Source organism: Saccoglossus kowalevskii, chromosome 16 (genome assembly GCF_978046115.1).
Source record: "Saccoglossus kowalevskii chromosome 16, keSacKowa6.1, whole genome shotgun sequence".
NCBI classification, from domain to species: Eukaryota; Metazoa; Hemichordata; class Enteropneusta; family Harrimaniidae; genus Saccoglossus; species Saccoglossus kowalevskii.
Window position 1 is genome coordinate 20,085,150 of NC_140656.1, and position 19,222 is coordinate 20,104,371.

Consider the following 19,222-nt stretch of genomic DNA (forward strand, 5'->3'; position numbering starts at 1 on the left):
AAATTATTCTCACTTTCCCAATCAAAACAAACATGATCTCGTTCCAGTTTCTATCATTTGCACTATGAAACATTTTTTATTGCGCTCGTTTACATTAAAGAAGGGCTTTTGCATGTATATTAAAGTTTATATTATATCGCGGACATTGATTGTCATATATATATATATATATATATATATATATATATATATATACGCCATTCCAACGTGGCACAACTCGAGATAAAATAGAAAGAAAACAAAGCGTGCAGGTGCATATGTGCCCATTATTACTCTCACGCTTCAGTGGAAGTACCGCCGAGTTGATCCATTAGCCCCAAATCACGTGACACTTAACACATAACAATTGCAATCATGTTCGGTATATTAGCTCGCAAGCCGTTGCAATTGATTGAAATATGGGGGATAAACACGTGTATTAGCATACAAATCACCAATCCTAATATCGCTTCCCTGTGCATATGTGACTCTGCATATCGCATTCTGGCAATAACAAATTACTATGTGTGTGAAATGATGTACATAAATATTCATTTGCTGGGCATGGCATGGAGCATTAGCCTGGATTGATGGGCATAACCAATCAATACTAATTCTGTCACCAGTCGTTACGTCCATACCCAAGAGAAGTGGACTACTGCACTTCGCACATTTTGAAAATGCATTGTCGTAATGTTATTAATCAGAAAATGCTGGAGCACATTTTACGCCGTGTATGGGGTAGTTTGTTTCATTTAGAAATTTAGTCGCCCTAAAACAGGGGGCAAGGGCGGGTAGCTGGTACAGGTTACAGGAAATAAAAAAGACATTTTACAGGAAATAAAAAGAAAGTTTCACTTACAGTAAAAAATAGGTTTTTACACTTTACAGATTAAGCAAATTGCTAATTACATTTTACATTTGTATAATATATTTGATAATTTGTGTTTAAGAATCAAAATTGGAAATTGCGCACGAATTGCGACATTTAACGTGGAAAATGCTTTATACGCTTACAAAAAATAAGATCTTTGTACAAATTACGGACGAATAAAATAAAATAGCTGATTACATATTACACTTTGCCCACGTCTACGAATTTTCGTTTTTTATTTACATTATTACGAAAATAAGAACAATTGATTACAGCTTACAAGAATACCCCTTGCCGACACTCTAAACATGTTTACCGAAAAGAAGTAACGTTCGTCGTACCGCATCCCGTATGGCAATTACATGAGGGCGTAGTCGTGCTTGTTTTGCGTACAAACATACTACGAAGGACAAAGTAGTGTGTGCATTGAACTTACTTTCTAATTTCACGTTCTTCGTGCGAATTACTGAGCAATGCGTCGACCACATATGACAGTTGGGGAGACACAATAAACAATACCCACGCTATTCTGTCCAACGGTGGAAATATAATAAACACAGTATGCATATGCAGTGACCTTGTCCCACTGTGGATATTGTATACGTATGTGTCAGGCACGAAAATTATATCAACATATTGTTAGTAAGTTATTAATTACAATCAACAACTTAGATACATATATATTAAAACAAATAATTTGGCCTACATTCCGGAGAAATTTAATATTGATAAAGCTCGACGAATCGGGCTGTGTATATTCCATACCTAGTAGAAATTGTAAAAGATTGATCGCAACATGAGTTAGAGTTGCGAGGAGCCGTCGTCACTGCAGACCACGAGTTGCGATAAATGAGTTGCTTAAACAAGAAAAACTATCTCTACGTCGGTCGATTATAACATTATGCCTGAAATCTGTGAAAACAAGTATGGACCCCTTGTGTATTTCAAATTATGATCTACTGAACTGTTTCAATTGGCACTAAATAACTCCCATCATGCATTTTCTACAAGTCTACCTAATTCGGTAATTCATCAAGTTAGCGTCAATATATAAAAAAGTCACTTTAACAGTTGCATTGACCTCGAGAGATGCCACGTTGGAAAAGTTGTGTTGTGATGATATGAATCGGCAATTTGATGTGTATGCGCGTTTTGTACTTCGTTCTTTTTTCGATGTTACTGAAACGTAAGATCGGTCGGATTGGATGAAATTATGAATGGTAGCTATCATTCAAAACAACAGGCTGCCTACGTACACACTCACGCCCAAACCGGGCCGGGTTCATGATGTATATTAGAACCAAACGTTTGAGCGCCCATATATCGTATCATAAACGTATAGTAACTGCGTGGGTAGAAATGTGACTTTCTATACCCATTTCAACTCTCGTGTTACAAAGTAAAATTTTCCAATAATTAAAAATGTAACAGATATGTTTGAAGCAGGCATTAATTAACATACCGTAACGTTACAGTGACACGTGACAACATAAAGCGATGACATTTGCATTTATTCTATACAGGTTTTATAAATGCTGCAATGGATACTATAAACATAATATAACAACGTGTTTGGGTGAGTAATGGTATTTATATCAATGATAGGGGGCGTACTTGTGTTTTGTGTTAAGTGGGCGCCGTGTTCACCATACTTTCATTACTATGAGTTCATGTCACCAAGATACCGATAATGAAAACAAATCGGGGTCATTGGACACTTTTTCAAGTTCGAAATGTCATGAAAATTGTCAGTCATTTTCCATTATGATAATAGTTCTCGATCAAATACAATGGAAATTTCTCTACCATAATGCACTGCACATATATACAGTAGTATGTTCAGTAGTGACAAATAATAGCGCCAGTTATTGTTTCATTTGTTATTTCCTTTCAGCGAATGTCAACGATCGTAGTTTTCAAATATACGGTAAAGTTACTTTCCCAGGATACCTCAAAATTGGTGTCATTCATGAATGCACCGTTCTAAAGCGGGAGGGTCGTCACCTGCGCACGCGCGGGAATTGAGTCCCAAGCGACGATAACAACACACGCTAAAAAGCTTGTTTGTAAACAATGACACGCTATGGCTATCTGACGCATAAGTCATAAGATATACTCGTTGTCAATATGTACCACTACACTACACTACACTACACTACACTACATTCATATTTCAGTCGAAAATCCTAAACTTGAGGAATTTCAGCCAACAAACCTATAGCTAAAACTATTTATTAAATCTATAACTACATGTATTTATCGATGTCTATTTAACCTTGACATAGCATGTCCAATTGGAAAATATGGCGATGGCTGCTTCAGTGACTGTCAATGTGAAAATGATGCCAACTGCAACAATGTGGACGGATCGTGCAAATGCCACCAAGGTTACTATGGCAACACGTGTGCCTTCTCCTGTAACTGTAAACACGGAGCGTATTGCAATATGATGGATGGATCTTGCGCCTGTCAGCCTGGTTACTATGGTGCGTTATGCCAGCATGCTTGTAATTGCCCGCCAAATTCTATGTGTTCACAAGCAGCAGACGACTGCGTGTGTGAAGACGGTTTCTATGGCGACCAGTGCAATGAACGTTGTGATTGCCCCAATAACTACGTTTGCGATCCACGGGATGGTAGCTGCTCTTGCAAACCTGGATATTTTGGCAGCGAATGTAGCCGATTGTGTGAATGCTACAATGGGGCCCTCTGCGGCGACTTGGATCCGTACCAATGCGTTTGTCCAACTGAATGGACCGGAAGTAGTTGTACGGAATGCGTAAGCCATAGTAACTACTGCAATGACAAGTGTAAACACTGTTATAATGGAGGAACGTGTAGTCCAGCCGAGGGCTCGTGTGACTGCTCCCCAGGTTGGCAAGGCAACTATTGCGATAATGTTTGTAATGACGGTTTCTACGGATATGGATGTATTGCACAATGTGAATGTGGGAATGAAGGATCATGCCACCACGTGACAGGCACGTGTACTTGCACACCTGGTTGGATCGGATATAAATGTACTGAAAAATGCCCAGTGAACTGTCAAGACTGCATTGAGGATGGTGAGATAACTTGCACCTCATGTAAATCAGGATGGGTGGGTGTAACGTGTGAGAAACCATGTGAACATGGGATGTTTGGAACCCAGTGTGCCAGCAAGTGTCCTTACTGTGGTGGAAACTACTGCTACCACGTGGATGGGAGATGTGATTGTCCGCACAGGTAAGAAAGCAAACTGGCACTGAACACAAAGCTTCGAATTTGAGAGTATAATATAGCTAATGATTGTTTTGCTACCAATAATATTTCATATTTAAAGAATAATGAAGTTAAACAGTATAATAATGATGTTTGGCAGTTTTTTTTTCAGGTAAACAAAATAAATTTAGTTAGTTGACGAAGCATTCCGTTTTATGATTCCTATACATCGCTCGTAGAAATTCGAACGTATAATCAAGTAGTCATATCCTGGAAATGATATTTTAATTGCCACCATCTTTACTCACAAGTCGTTATTAACAAACAACTGATGTATGTTAACTTTGTTCTGTTTCAGTTCAACTGGCTTGGCATTAAATGGATGCGGGGAAAACATTTGTGGTTGTCAAAATGGTGGAAGGTGCAACACGCTGGGTTGTGAATGTCTTGATCCATGGCTGGGACAATTCTGCAATGAAACATCTAGAATTTCAACTCCAGGAAGTCCAATTAGTGGTGAGTGGAATCAGTTGCTTGTCTTCTTCAGGCGACAATAGTGGTCACAAATTAATTTATCTTTAATTGTATAACATATTGTATAGCATAATCAGAATATGTTAACGCCATGTGGAATACTTGCGCTTTATCAAAGGCTTATGGGTAGATGCTTGTTTGTAGCCAAGCTATCTGACGCATGCGCAAGCTCCCGCGCTTTAAGCAGTAGCTATGACGGCGTAAATAAATGCAATGGTTCAATGTGTACTTAGAGAGGGTGTTATAACTATTCAACTCCTCGAGACAGCGCCTCATTATTTTTGCACATACGTAACTTTCAGTCTTTGGGAACATTTAATGACTTTTCTTTGTGTAGAATTTAAGCTATGAATCAATCTGTCTAATAACATAATTATAAGCATAACGTATAAGAAAAATAGTAATAATTAGGAGACTTTGCACCAAAAAAACAAACAAACTGGAATCGACATCGTTTATTAAGCTGTATCAATAACTGATGGAATGGCTTTTGAAAGGAGAAACGACTAATAATTGCAGGTTAGACAACAAAGTGGACTCACCACATCTATTAGAATAATATACTCGTCACACGCTATTTTGTTTTAATGCTTTATACATTCTGTATTTCAGGACCAGCAATACAACTATCAAGCAGTCAGATAGCAGTAATAGTACCAGTAGTTGTTTTTGTTTTTATCACTGTTGGTGTTGTTGTAATATTGTTAATGGTACGGCGCCAGTATCATTCCAAGTGTGCAAAGAAAACAGACAATATACGCGTACATCCAGTGTTTTCATTGGACAATAGTATACCAGCATATGAGGCAAAGTGTTTGGATCGTGATTTAATGCACAGGTAATTACCATTCCTCAATGTTATTGAGGTAAAAATTGATTTTAATGTATTAATTGTAACTTTTTTTATTGGTTAGTACTGTCGCCACACCATACAGCTGCCATTTACACCAAGTATATATAAATGAATAATTAAATATGGGATATGGGAACATGTTGGCCACAATATTTACCAAACGTCATTCCTAACGTTCTTTTTATTACAGTGAGAAAACCTGTAGGCACGACCTGGTTCGTAACTCCACGGCGAGACATACATACCCGATGTCTAAGTAAGTTATCTTTTAGATCGTTGACAATACACCTAATATTCAGATATTGGATAAATCAATCTTCCTCTTCTTGAAACGGTTACATAGTTTTAATACCTATTGTATAATCGTGGTCTTTCACGAAGATTTGCTCTCTGCTGGTTTTAGAACGGCGTTGCCCCGTCCACTTCCAGCCCGGCTAACTACGTCTCGAGTTTACGTCATACAAATATAGCTACTTACAATTTGATATATTCACCATAACATCTATATAAACTTCGTGATTCATCTTGACATCATTCAAAACATTTTTAATAGACACAGATTGGAAGTACTGCCTATGTAGTCATACATGTATTACTGAATCATCTACGTAATTTCATTGTAGATATCACGTGACAAATCTTCTAGAAACAGACCTCACGTCGTGCAGTGTAAGGTGTGATTACACAACCACTTCAAGCGTACGTAATTCTGAATTATATGACCAGGCTTACAGTGAAAGCTCTTCGAGCGATCCAGTGGTGGACATCAGTAGAAAGAAGACGCAATCAATCGGGAATTCTGCGAATGAGTACAATCAACTAGCTATTAATAGGATCACACCTCAACAACAAATTAGCTCGTATTTACATAATACTCCCAGACCAGTTAATTCATTTGGAAACGGTTCTGTGGACGACCCAGACACACATATATATGCAGAACCATTTTATAATCAACGCACTCTAGAGCAGACAGCTGGAAGAATCATTCGGGCCGAAGAGTACCGAATATCTCCCGCAACACATGCCATTACATGTAACGATGAATCACAATATGACACCCTCTACGATTACACTAAGCGAGGAAATAGAAAACACAATTCAAACTCAGAGAACCTGACTGAGCCTGGAACAAATGGATCTAACAAGTTAGACGTGTGCAAAGACTCGGTCTCGGGAAATCACATTTATAACACAGTGAATGACACGTATTAAGCACTATATATTCAATCAAGCCGTTTTTGCAACAAAATATGCTCTTTGAAATATAATGAATAGAATGTGTCTCACATGGACCGTGATAAAATACAAAATTAATATTTTCCAAAGTTTGAGTTTGTTTCTTTTTTGTCTTTTTATACCAATGCATGGCAATGAGCCAGCAAAGCTACTTATCCGACATATATGTGCACGCACCGTGACTGATTCATTGATTTAATTCAGAGCTGTTAATTGATTTAGCGATGATTATACAATTTACCCCGTAACTATTTTTTTATTTTTATTGTGCGTCATATTTAAATGACTATAACTCTAAAAGCACATGTCCAACTGTGTTGGGAATGTAAACATTCTATAGTTGAGATATCTACCAATAAAATCAGTCTATGTAAATAATGTAGCTTATGTAATTGATATAATAATTTAAATAATTAATATTATTTTTAATTTAATATAATATTAATTTTAATAATGTTATTGACTATACATTATTTTATACTAGTAGCCTGTGTTGTTATTAATAAAATGACAATATATCATCATAATGTTCCACGTTTTTTCGTGGGTGATTATATATAGTTATGTAGTCTAAAATGTGAACAATCTCAATAATATGACAATCACGAAATCTAGGGATAGATTGTACCCAAAAGAGCGCACATATTACTATTACGTGGATCTATGTTAAAACAGAATATATGCAACTTTTAAACACACGTGAATGGAAGCGAACTTGTTTTGCACCCAGACCAAAATCACCTCCGTAATGACTATGATGTGCTTAATCGGAAATAGAGTGGCCACATACACCAACTGTTCTATATGTACGACAGATTAATGATATGCTCAGAATATGCATCTTTCGTCGCGCCCTCTCCCAAACCCAACCAACCTGCTATATCTAAATTCGCGATATATAATAGTGCATTTTTGCTACATAAGCCATATTTATATAGTTTTACAATACATCGGACGGACCGTCTTCTATGGGGTTTTACCTGCATGCAGAACACTGTTTAACATATATTTTAATAGATACGTTGTTCGTAATTATTCATCGGTTTGATATCAACTACAAGTATATTAAATGAAGGACAACAATTAACTACTATCATTTTTCATATATTATATTTATCGTTTCTAGCAAACATTCATCTATTCTTTGATGTCTAAAATTGTCACTCTGGATTTCCACTTGATTATCTTCAGTTCAATAATGTACAAACAGTTCGTTACGGCATTCTCATGAGAGTGAAATCACATTGATAAGATGCATATTACACCTCATGCCCAACATCGTCACGCTGATTAGTCAGAATGGGCTACGCGAGAATCAGGATAACTGTATAACCAGCCCGACTGCCCACTGGAGGCGTGAAACGTTAATGCTTTTGTAAGCGCCCCCAGCGTTGGAACTAATGGAGCCAGACATAGCGCGGATAGCGGCACCAGCTGCCTGGCAATTTAAAGCGACTTCCCGACACCAACCATATTCCTAAATACAGGTTGTTTCATTGACACGCAGATCACGTCTGTGTTGAATAGCGCCACCTGTGCTGACACAATGCACGTTGTTTGTATCTCATCCCCATTTATGTGAGTAATCGCAGTCGCTATCCTCGGGGGGGGGGGGGGGACATCCGGGCATTTTCTACCGCCTGGCAACCCTCGCGTTGAAAACAAAGACCAACAACTCGCAGAAAACGGTACTTTGCGATGGTTGTTGAGAGTCCCCTGAACAGTGTAACAAGATTTGCCCTACGTGTGTAACATATATGAATTTGGTTGTTCAGGATTACTTCAAAGTTGAGTTTGTGTTGTTTTCTCGAGTTTTCACCAGCTCCACAGCAGCGCGCAAAAAGCCCATAGAAATACGTGGTACAGTGGTGCGCGTCTTAGCAACGTAGAACGTCCGTGACGTAGCTCCGCCCCCGAGGATATGGAGGTATTGTTGAATTATAATGGATAATTCTGAATAAAACAAAGTCAAGCATCTGCTTCCATAACACCTAATTTGAAACGTGCCTTACTTCAAGGAGAAAATTAATTGCACGAGTTTCATATTTTTTCTAGGGTCAATGCCCAGCTTTGTGTATAGGAAATGAGTCCGGATGTATAGACAAACTGACAGTAGAGGCAAATCTACTAGGACATAACTATAATGGAGAGGGGTGACTAATATTCAAAATAACATTTAGCATCCATACAAATACATTGGGCAAACTCCATATTAATATTTGTGTAGTTTTTGCGATCTCCAATTCAACCCAAGTGTGTCGTATAAAATCTCCATATAAATATTTGTGTGGGGTTTAGGATTCTTATATTCAACAAAAGTGCAATCAAATGTGTGTGTGCTTTAATAGTTGTGTTAAGTGAATGTATGGGGTTTACCATCGCCATATAAAGTACATACTTTTATTCATATGAAGATGTAAACCACACTTTTATTATGCAGAGATAAGGTAAACTCCATACTTTTACGTCTTGTTGTTCTTGCGTTTTTAACTTTTCCTACACTTTGTAACTTTAGCTGACTGCTTTGGAAAATAGAGAATTGTGGATATAACCAAATCTGACAGAGGTCCACTCAAGCTACCCACATACTATTTATCAAAGTAACTTGGCAGGTAGTTTTCAAGAAGTCAAAAATATCATTTTTTTTTACCTCAAATGACAAAAATATTTGCCAAAATAGAGAATTGAAGATATTGACACGAAATGAACAAATCTGACAGAGGTCCACTCAGGTACCTACATACGAAGTATCAAAGTAATTGAGCAAGTAGTTTTCAAGAAGAAATCTAAAATGCAATTGTTTACGGACGGATGGACAACGGAAGATCATCTATACAAATGGCTCCACTCTGTCATCTATGACAGTGAAGCTAAAAGGCGGCCGAGGGTATCATTTGTATCACTTCCTCATAGGGAGAAATCTGTACAAGATAAAACCAGAATATGTTTGCTCTTCTCAAATATAAAGTATGACCTGAAATAACTGTATTTCTGAAGAATCCATGTACAAAGTACTTTATCTGTCACATCTTATACTTTAAGCACAACCCGGGGCAAATTTGCTTCTGGGGAAAGGAATTATGCCCCAATTAAGATATGCGCGAGTACAAGGTGGGCAACACATTTAAGAGTCTGTAATGATCAAATGATGAATATTCATGATCTAGTCCAAAAACCGACGACCAACATCAAATTCCTGGTAGATCAAGAAGCCAAGTGCACATTTGGATTAAGCCAGAACTCGTCTTGATAAAGTCAACACTGTCGTAGGGAGTTTATATACGACAGAACATGCTTCCAGAATAAAGACCTGAATTAGAATCAGAAACTAGGCATTTAGAACATACAGAGTGCTTCTTGGCTACAACAAAGATTAGGTTGATTTTTGTTTTACATTGTTTTAACTTTTATATAGATCACGCGACATTACGGGTGAGCTGAGTTCACACAATTCATGACATGCTGCCAACTATTTGGTTGACTTTTGGGCTATGTGGCATTTACAGATAGATCATGAATATTCATTAGTTGATCAACATGCAATTCTAGTATCAGATCCAGCTGCCATAACACGAGAATACAAATCATACAACACCCTAACAATGCAGTTCACTTTTTGCATTATCCTTTACAAAATGAGCAGCTTTGGAGAGGACCGATTACATGTCACATTTAAACATTATTTTTTAGTTTTCTCTTATTTGTGGGAAATAATTACAAGTTGACCTATGTTTATGATTGTAAAGATGCAGTCAGTGTGTATTGCTTTGTATACACCAAGAATTGAAGTAACCATGAAACAAACACACTGCTTCACTTACCTATAAAATCATCCTTCAGATTATTAAGTCATTTGTGATAAAAATTAACCAAAATGCTTAAATTCTGATAGTATTTATTTATGTACACTTGTAAACACAGAACAATTGATGCATTTAACTACTAGCACAATTTTAATGTTGTTAAGCCAACTCCGTGACAGTACAGAGAACAAATCAAGGTGCACATAAAAAACGATTACACTGTAAACATGAGGAAAAGATACACTTATGCAATACCTGCTATTACATTAGAACCGGGAATGAAAAATCAATCTGCCTCATTTTGGATAAATTCGGGTCAATAAATATTGTAGCTACCGCTGAAGCTATTTTTTCGCTTGCAGCTTATTTTGCTTGGCTTGCTTCACACAAAAGAACATTGGATACCAAAAAAAAAATACTTGCAGTTAATTGTCAACATTTGTGACAAGTGGGAAAAGAAAAACAGCAAATATTTTTCAGCAAAAACTGGACTTTGTATAAATTTACAAGAAGCAGAGAACCAATTTTGTAACAAAAAAATATAACACATAAAAAAAAATATCTTTTTTAAAGCTTTTTTTGTATATCCTATCAAAATGGCACAATAAACACAAAGTTCAAAACAAAAATAAATCACTTTCTTATATCAATATACCTTTATACAAATTCCTTTTCAACAGTTTGTTTTTTCTGACTAACAACATTTTAAAGGTAGAAAATGTATATACAAGCAACTAAACTTTGAAGAAAGCACTTTAACAGATTACATCATCACAGCCATCAAACGAGGTACAAGGGAAAAAACAACGACTTTGATCATCACATTTATAATCAGAAAATAACATCAAAGAGTGCCATAAAAAATAAAAAAAAAAGAAGAAGAAGAAAGCAATACCATGAAAAATCACAGGAATATATTAAATTACAAGAAATGTACACAAAGACAAAAGCTCATCTTACTCGATGAAACAGACTTGGTTCTGTAAATGCAAATATTTCATTTTGGGTGGTTCCCATCTTTCTTCATCAAAGCAATATTTATCGCTGGATTCACTTGGATCAAGCAATAACTTATCAAAGCACCAAGTAAAGTTGATTTTTTTTTTTATGTGTGATGTTTCACTTAAAACTCACATAAATCACAAGACCTTATTAGAAAGTTTTTAAAAAAAACATCGTACAATTTTGCCTGTAAGGCTAAAAGTTACAAAAAAATTAAACACAAATTTCAAGAAAAAGGATTTGTTCTAGGATGGGTTTTGCTTTTCAATGATTTGGATGCTTCTTAATATTTTCAAAAGAAGTACCTGATGACTCGGATGTACAGTTCAACTAATACTGAAGACGAGCCACCCAGTTTATTGGTGGCATTCAATATCTTCAACGGAAAGAACATTTTTACCATGGTGTATCATTGGAGGCATTTGTGGCAGTGGTTGGCGCAGTACATCGGTTCCGAACCATTTTGTCAAGTTGACAGGCGACTGGGATCTTTGACTCATGATTGGTGCATTCACCGACTGTGAAAATAGACCAGTATTTACCGAAGGGGGTGTATTTGGCAAATCTGTGGAGAGAAAAGTCAACAATCAGTTTATAATAACTATGGTACTTCTTGTTTCGACTGAGATGGGCTTTGAATACAAACACACATTTTTGTCCCTAGTAAAACAAACCGAGCAGCTTTGAATACCTTGCCCAGGTGTGGAGTAAATAAACCTATAGCATAGTGCCATGAACTTAACATATTGTAGTAGGCTTTCTAAAATAAGACAAGTTGTAAGCTTGAGTTTTCACTTCTAGTGCTAAAATATAGTGCAACTTTGAAATATATAAACCAAATATAGTAGAACAAGCAGCCTCTTGGCTGAGATAGCTCCGCACTGCACATTTCAATTAAAGAACAGAAGATATCATTAGAAAATGAACAATATGCATAGTATCAATGCAACGGGACTTGCTATTTTCAACAAGAATTCAAAAATATCTTTTTTCACCATAAATGATTGTGGTTTTTAACAAGTCGAAAATATCACTTTTTACCAAAAATGACAAAAATATTCACCAAAATTAGAGAATTAAAGATATCATTACAAAATGAACAAATCTGAGAGAGGTCCACATGTAGTACCTATATATTTAATATCAAAGCAATTTGACTTGTGGTTTTTAACAAGAAGATGAAAATATCACTTTTTACCAAAAATGACAAAAATATTCACCAAAATTGAAGATATGATCATGAAATGAACAAATCTGAGAGAGGTCTACCCAAGGTACATATACACCAAGTATCAAAGCATTCAGGCTTGTAGTTTTCAAGAAGAAGTCGAAGAAGTAAAACATTGACACGACGGACAATCACTCATATGATAGGCTCCGCTTGACAAAGTCGACAGCGGAGCTAATAAAAAACTGGTAATGGGCAAAAAAATGCAGTTCTACCTAGAATATTTGTAGAACTAGTTTGTTTAATTACACATTTTATGTGTCTTTTACCTGATAAGTCAAGTCGCTTATTAACCAATCAGAATGCAGAATGGTGCCAATGTGTTCAAATTATCATACCGGTAGTCATTTAAAAATGTTAATGATGGTTCATCGACATTGTAGGAACGCATAATACAATCTTTTGGCATTGATTTTGATGGGAAAACAGCATAATTTTTTTTTTTTTTTTAAATTGAAAAATTACTGGTAGTAGTTTTTTGAAAGATAAACTGAGCATTGAAGAAAATTTAAGACACTTTACGATGATAACAGCTCATTGTCGAAACAAAGTTTACCCAGTCATGCTAAGTTTGATAAACATTGTACTCTTGAATAGGCGTCAATGACTACGAAAAATCAGACTAATTTAGGCGTCAGGAAAGATCAAAATGTTTTAAAAATGACGCCTAAATTAGAAATTTATGGTACATTCTTCCGGTTATGAAAAATTTAAAAATAATGTGCGAGCTGCAGATATAAAACTGATTAACTTGATGACAGGAAAAACTTTTTTTTTTGGCCTTACCTGGTCTAGAGTTTTTTGGATTTTGTGACAAACTTCTTTGGAGTCCAGCCTGAGCTTGCATAGCAGCTATAGCAGCAGCAGTGGCAGCAGTTTGGGATATTGCTCCGGATGATGTACATGGAAATGGGGATCTGGGGTTCACTATCAATGGCACTTGCTGCTGCATTGGCCTTGGATTGTTACCCTACAGAGAAGACAAACATTTGTTAATTAAATTTCTAGCATCCAAGATTTGAAATTCAATTTTTCCGTTTTCATACCACAAAGAAGGAATGTATAGTATATTTTGCTGAAATTATTCCAGGATGCTCATCTCATAGGGCGATCCAAAAAATATTTTTCTTCCAAAGCCAGCAAGTAAGATCACCTGTTTTCAAGTGGCTGCTTTGATCAAAATGAGAATGTCAAGATGCAAAGGGTCACGAGTTGATATGCAATTGTTTGGTGTATCTTTTTCAACTATCAAATTTGACCACACAAGTCAGTTTATTTTTTACATGTATGACAAGACAATGCTGTTGTTTTACTTGGAGAAATTATTTATAAATAACAGTCAATGTTCTGTCCCTTACAATTATTTTCAGTAGCCTGTGTATGCTGAATGAGCTTATTAGAATAATCCACAATAACAGTTATAAATCAAAGAAAGCTTAGAAAGAACTCCCATGTGCTGAGAGTATTGGAGACACATTAAATATAATTCGAAATTACTTAGCTGAAAACTAATTATGCAAATCAGAAAATTAATATGACCAGATTTGAGTGTAAAACTAATGAGGTCTGCGCAATGTAACAGAAAATCTATGTCTCCAAGTTTAATTGAAATGTGATTAGAACCAAAAAATTATGAATTATTATGCTTATTAGGGAATTAATATGAACAGATTTTTACCCCAAACTAATTAGGTTTGTACATTGTCCTAGAGCATCTTTGTACTAAGTTTCATTGAAATGGAATAATTAGCACCGTGAAAACTCCAAAATTTCGACCCCTCTAAAAATTTGACCGCCTATTTATTTGCCGGGTTTCGGTGTTTTATTTACCTCCAAATTTTCGACTCCACTAAAAATTGCCGACTCATTCTTATTCGAAAATTGCGACCAGTTTTAGTTTTCCCCCAAACGAAAAAAAACCCGATGTGAGCGTTCAAACGGGACCTTCCTCAAAGGCATGAATCCGGGTTTCTGATTGACTGAGAGATTTTTATTTTATTGGTAACGAAAATATATTCTAAATAAACGAAGTTTCAAATAAAAACGAACACAAAAATCTCGGCATGCTGCGTTTCTGAATTGTTGATTATTACTGTACTCAGTAGTGATTATAATAATGTACACAAAATAAATTTGTTGAATGGTTATGAAATACAAATAAAAGTCAACTTAGTTTCATCGTAAGCGAATGATTCCGGTCTCGTATAAACGTTTGATGCTGTAGGATATCCGCCATGTTCTCTTAGGTCAAATAGGTCAAATCGCTAATTAACCAATCAAAAAGCTGGATGATAAAATCACGATAAAGTCACGATAAAAATCATACACGTGTACTCTTGAATAGACAGACGTCAATGACTACGGTAAAACTTAGACTCTATTTTAGCCGACAGGATTGATTGAAATGTCCGAAAAATGACGCCAAAATACACCTTAAAAGTCCCATTTTATTTTCTTAAATCCCATTATATTTTTTAATCCAAGGGCGAATTTACGGCAGAATTTGGTCCCTCAAATCACCGGTACGGTGCTCAAATAAGGGACACGTGAGCTTTGATTCTAACCGGATACATTGCACTGGGTCGGGGAGATCGTTTGCTAAACTTCCATGTATCTTTTGTCCAATGGGTACCTGTACTTCGAACATTCGCAAGTTTTCCTAGGTAGTGCGAGACAGCTTTGTCTTTTGACCTATTAGTTTTGTGCTGACCTCTTCTCCGCGTCTTGATGTTTTGTTTTGCTTGTCATAATACTCACTGATTGATGACTTTGTTTAGATTTTGAGTTACAACTCGGCCACGACCTTTGCTTTTACCGTGAAACATGAGGAAGTTTACGTCAATTGACGGACATTGCATTTTTTAAAAACTAATGAAGCACACTGTCTATCATCCCCATTTTTTTTTGCTGATTTCTATTCTGAAAAATTCGACCGTCCGAAAATGCACCTTAATTTTGACTCTAAAAACACGTCACATTTCTAACACAAATTATTTAAAACCAGTCGAAATTTTGGAGTTTTTACGGTACTTTAGATATCAGTGTGAAAGATTAAAATTGGTTAATTATGCAAATTAGGTAATTAATATGTACAGATTTTAACCCACAATTATTCAGGTCTGTCTATTGTCCTACAGCATCCATGTACATTCATTGATATGTGATGTATAGTACCTGAGATATCAGTGTGAAAGTTGGTTAATTATGCAAATTAGGTGATTAATATGCACAAATATTTACCGGAAACTAATTGGGTCTGCATAATTCTAGATTCATTGAAATATGATGATTAGTACTTTAGATATCAGTAGAAAAGCTGAAAATTAATTATGCAAATTAGGTAATTAATATGCACAATTATTTACCCTAAAACTAATCAGGTCTCTGCATAGTCCTAAAGGATCTATGTACCAAGTTTCATTGAAATGCGATAATTAGTACTTGAGATACCCGTGGAAAAGCTGAAAATTAACTAATTATGCAAATTAGGTGATTAATATGCACAAATATTTATCGAAAACAATCAATCTCTGCATAGTCCTTGAGTATGTAAGTACCAAGTTTCATTGAAATGTAATGCTAACTACTTATATCAAATGCTGAAAATTAATTAATTATGCAAATTAGGTAATTAATATGTACTGATATTACCATAAAAACTATCAGGTCTGTGCAGTGTCGTATGACATCTATGTACCAAGTTTCATTGAAATGTGATGATTAGTACTTGAGATATCAGTGGAAAAACCGAAAATTGACTAATCATTATGCAAATTAGGTAATTAGTATCCACGGATTATTACCAAAAACTAATCAAAACCTAGCATTAGTTCAGAGCATCTATGTACCAAGTTTCATCAAAATCCAATGAGTGGTTGTTTAGATATCAGTGGAACAGTCATGGAACCACTAAAAAATAGCTAATTATCATGCAAATTAGGTAATTAATATGCACGGATTTTTACCAAAAATTAATCAAATCTGCGCATATGTTCAGAGCATCTATGTACCAAGTTTCATCAAAATCCAATGAGTGGTTCTTTAGATATCAGTGGAACAGTCATAGAACAGCTAAAAATTAGCTAATTATCATGCAAATTAGGTAATTAACGAGCATGGATTTTTACCAAAACCTAGTCAAATCTGCGCATTGGCCCAGAGCATCTATGCACCAAGTTTCATCAAAAACCGATGTATGGTTCTTGAGATAGCAGTGGAACAGTCGGACACACATACACACATACACACACACATACACACATACACACATACACACATACACACATACAGACACACTAACTGCAAAGACTCCCATTTTGTGCTTCGCACATGGGAGTCAAAAACCACACTGTCTATCACAGATTCTTAAAAATAAAAGAAATGAAGCTGGAAGAATGTTTTTGCTAGTGTAAATTTAGCTCTAAAGTAGGCTGCTTATATTAAAGTATTTTCTATTTTTCCAGTTTTGTGATATGACCAACCTAATAATTGGGGGGTCAGTTTAAAATAAACATTCTGCCTAAATTAGGCATTTTATGGTAGTGAAAAATTGAATGATAGGGGGCATTTTTGAAAGTCTGAAATTCTGTGTTGTATAATGTACAATAAAACTAATACTCATGTGTTTTTTAATTTAGTCTGCTGTGAAACACAAAATTCAGGCAAAAAAAAAAAAAAAAATCTTATGCTATCCTATAGCATCAGTGGGTGAAAAATCATCCTAAGCACAATTTATCAGAAATTACTTGGCTTACAAGTAAATTTTCTTTGGGATGAGTGGAATCAAGTGATATGACATGCATGTACATTTAACAAGTCTTAGTTATTTGACATCTTTGATTTCACCCACAGGAGAACTGTGGTCCATTCTTTGAGCAGGTGTGAAAAAAGTTCACTGCTAATAATAACCAAGAAATTGTGATAAACTAGTTTGACAAAAATTATATTGGACTAAACATTTACACTTTCACCTACTGCAATTGTATCGGTTGTCTGTTGCCAACTTACCTGTTGTAATGGCATGTTAGGTACATTTCTCACATTTGAAATTCCTGGATAAACTCCACGTAGTAAAGGCTGCTGAGCTGGCATACGTGAAGGAATCATCGACACTGGCAGTGGTGGTTGTGGACAGGGATGCATCTGCATTGGTCCCATCGAATTCTGTCCTTCAACTGCAGCAGCTTTTTGCTGCTGCTGCAGTTGCACCTCTCGTATTTTATTGTAATCTATATCTCCAGAGATGTCTTTATTAAGTTGATGCACTGGACTGTGATGCTGCTGCATTTTTGGAACACAAGGCTGTTGATTAAATGCCGACACTTGAGGCTGTTGTTGCTTGTAAGGAGGCGGAATTTTGGGCTGGTTATAGGGTGGCTGTTTATACGGTGATGGCGGTGCCTGTTTATACGGCGAAGGTGGCCCCTGTTTGTATGGCGAAGGTGGCGCCTGCTTATACGGAGAAGACGGTGCCTGTTTGTACGGCGAGGGAGGTGCCTGATTATATGACGAGGGAGGAGGGGGTGGTTGATTGTATGGTCCTTGCTGATTTGATTTGTACTGTGGAGCTTGCATATGCTGTGACGGTTGCTGATAGAGTTTAACCACTGGCACATTATGTGGTACATGATTCATTGGTGACAGGGGAGGCTGCTGGTGCCCACCTGCTGGACCATCCATGTTGTTAACAAGTTGGTTTTGTGAAGACACATTGCCTGAAATAGAAACAAGCATGGGATACACTGCATTATTATACATTTACCACCAAAAGTAATGGAATTTACCATTCCACTGAAAGCCGTATTTGCACTCGTTCCAATTTTACGAAGTTCTTCTTACCTAAAAAACTACATTACCAACATTGAACGATTTACAGTTTTATTTATTACATCACTTTAAATTTGTTACATTAGAGTGGCAACACTACAGTGTGGTAGAAATAGAACCCCGACACAGAATGCAAACTGTCACAAAGACGCGCATCTTGTGAAATATTTTTTAGCCAAAATCGCTATCTTACACTAAATAAATCTTATTTGTAAAGGGGCGACTAAATTTTTTAAATTTTGCCAAACAACTTATTCTTGCCCATCCAATAGTGTTCTACTGCATGGTTTCTGTGGCCAGAGGAACAATAGATGTAGTGATGTTGGGAGGCGAAAAAAAGATGTTCTCAACAAGATGCCATTTATGAATGTATACTCAAATCTTAAACTTTGTTTCTCATGAAGATCAACATCTCCTTGGAACAGAAAATTATATGCAAATTGGCTCATTAATATGTACAACATTTATATAATGAATGTAATATATGCAAATTACTTACCCATGGAGTGATCAAGAGGTTTTAGTCGTTGTTGTGCTGTAAATACGTTATTGCCTTGTACCTGTGCCATTGATGGTCCATCTTTATCACTTTGTTCAGCTTTGCTTTCATGCATTTTACGAATTACCGACGTTGGTGTGAAGGCAGTTAACATGGTCTGCAAATCAAATGGTGGATAAATCAA

General features: G+C 36.1%; 2 protein-coding genes across 2 annotated transcripts in view; one reads left to right on the forward strand and one right to left on the reverse strand.

Moving 5' to 3' along the window:
• Positions 1-3,299: 3,299 nt before the first annotated feature.
• Positions 3,300-7,058, forward strand: LOC146733741 (uncharacterized). The gene is made up of 5 exons (XM_085490929.1): positions 3,300-4,078; positions 4,413-4,570; positions 5,201-5,426; positions 5,632-5,697; positions 6,065-7,058. The coding sequence occupies exons 1-5, from the start codon at positions 3,300-3,302 to the stop codon at positions 6,654-6,656; spliced, it is 1,821 nt and encodes a 606-aa protein (XP_085347055.1). The 3' UTR covers positions 6,657-7,058.
• Positions 7,059-10,558: 3,500 nt separating this feature from the next.
• Positions 10,559-19,222, reverse strand: part of LOC102802911 (eukaryotic translation initiation factor 4E transporter-like) — a 44,437-nt gene continuing 35,773 nt past the window's right edge. The window contains exons 15-18 of the mRNA XM_085491195.1: positions 19,039-19,195; positions 17,721-18,427; positions 13,500-13,683; positions 10,559-12,050 (exon numbers count right to left, since the gene is read on the reverse strand). Of these exons, the coding sequence (XP_085347321.1) occupies positions 11,842-12,050; positions 13,500-13,683; positions 17,721-18,427; positions 19,039-19,195 (1,257 nt within the window). The 3' untranslated portion in view covers positions 10,559-11,841. The remainder of the gene's footprint in view (positions 12,051-13,499; positions 13,684-17,720; positions 18,428-19,038; positions 19,196-19,222) is intronic.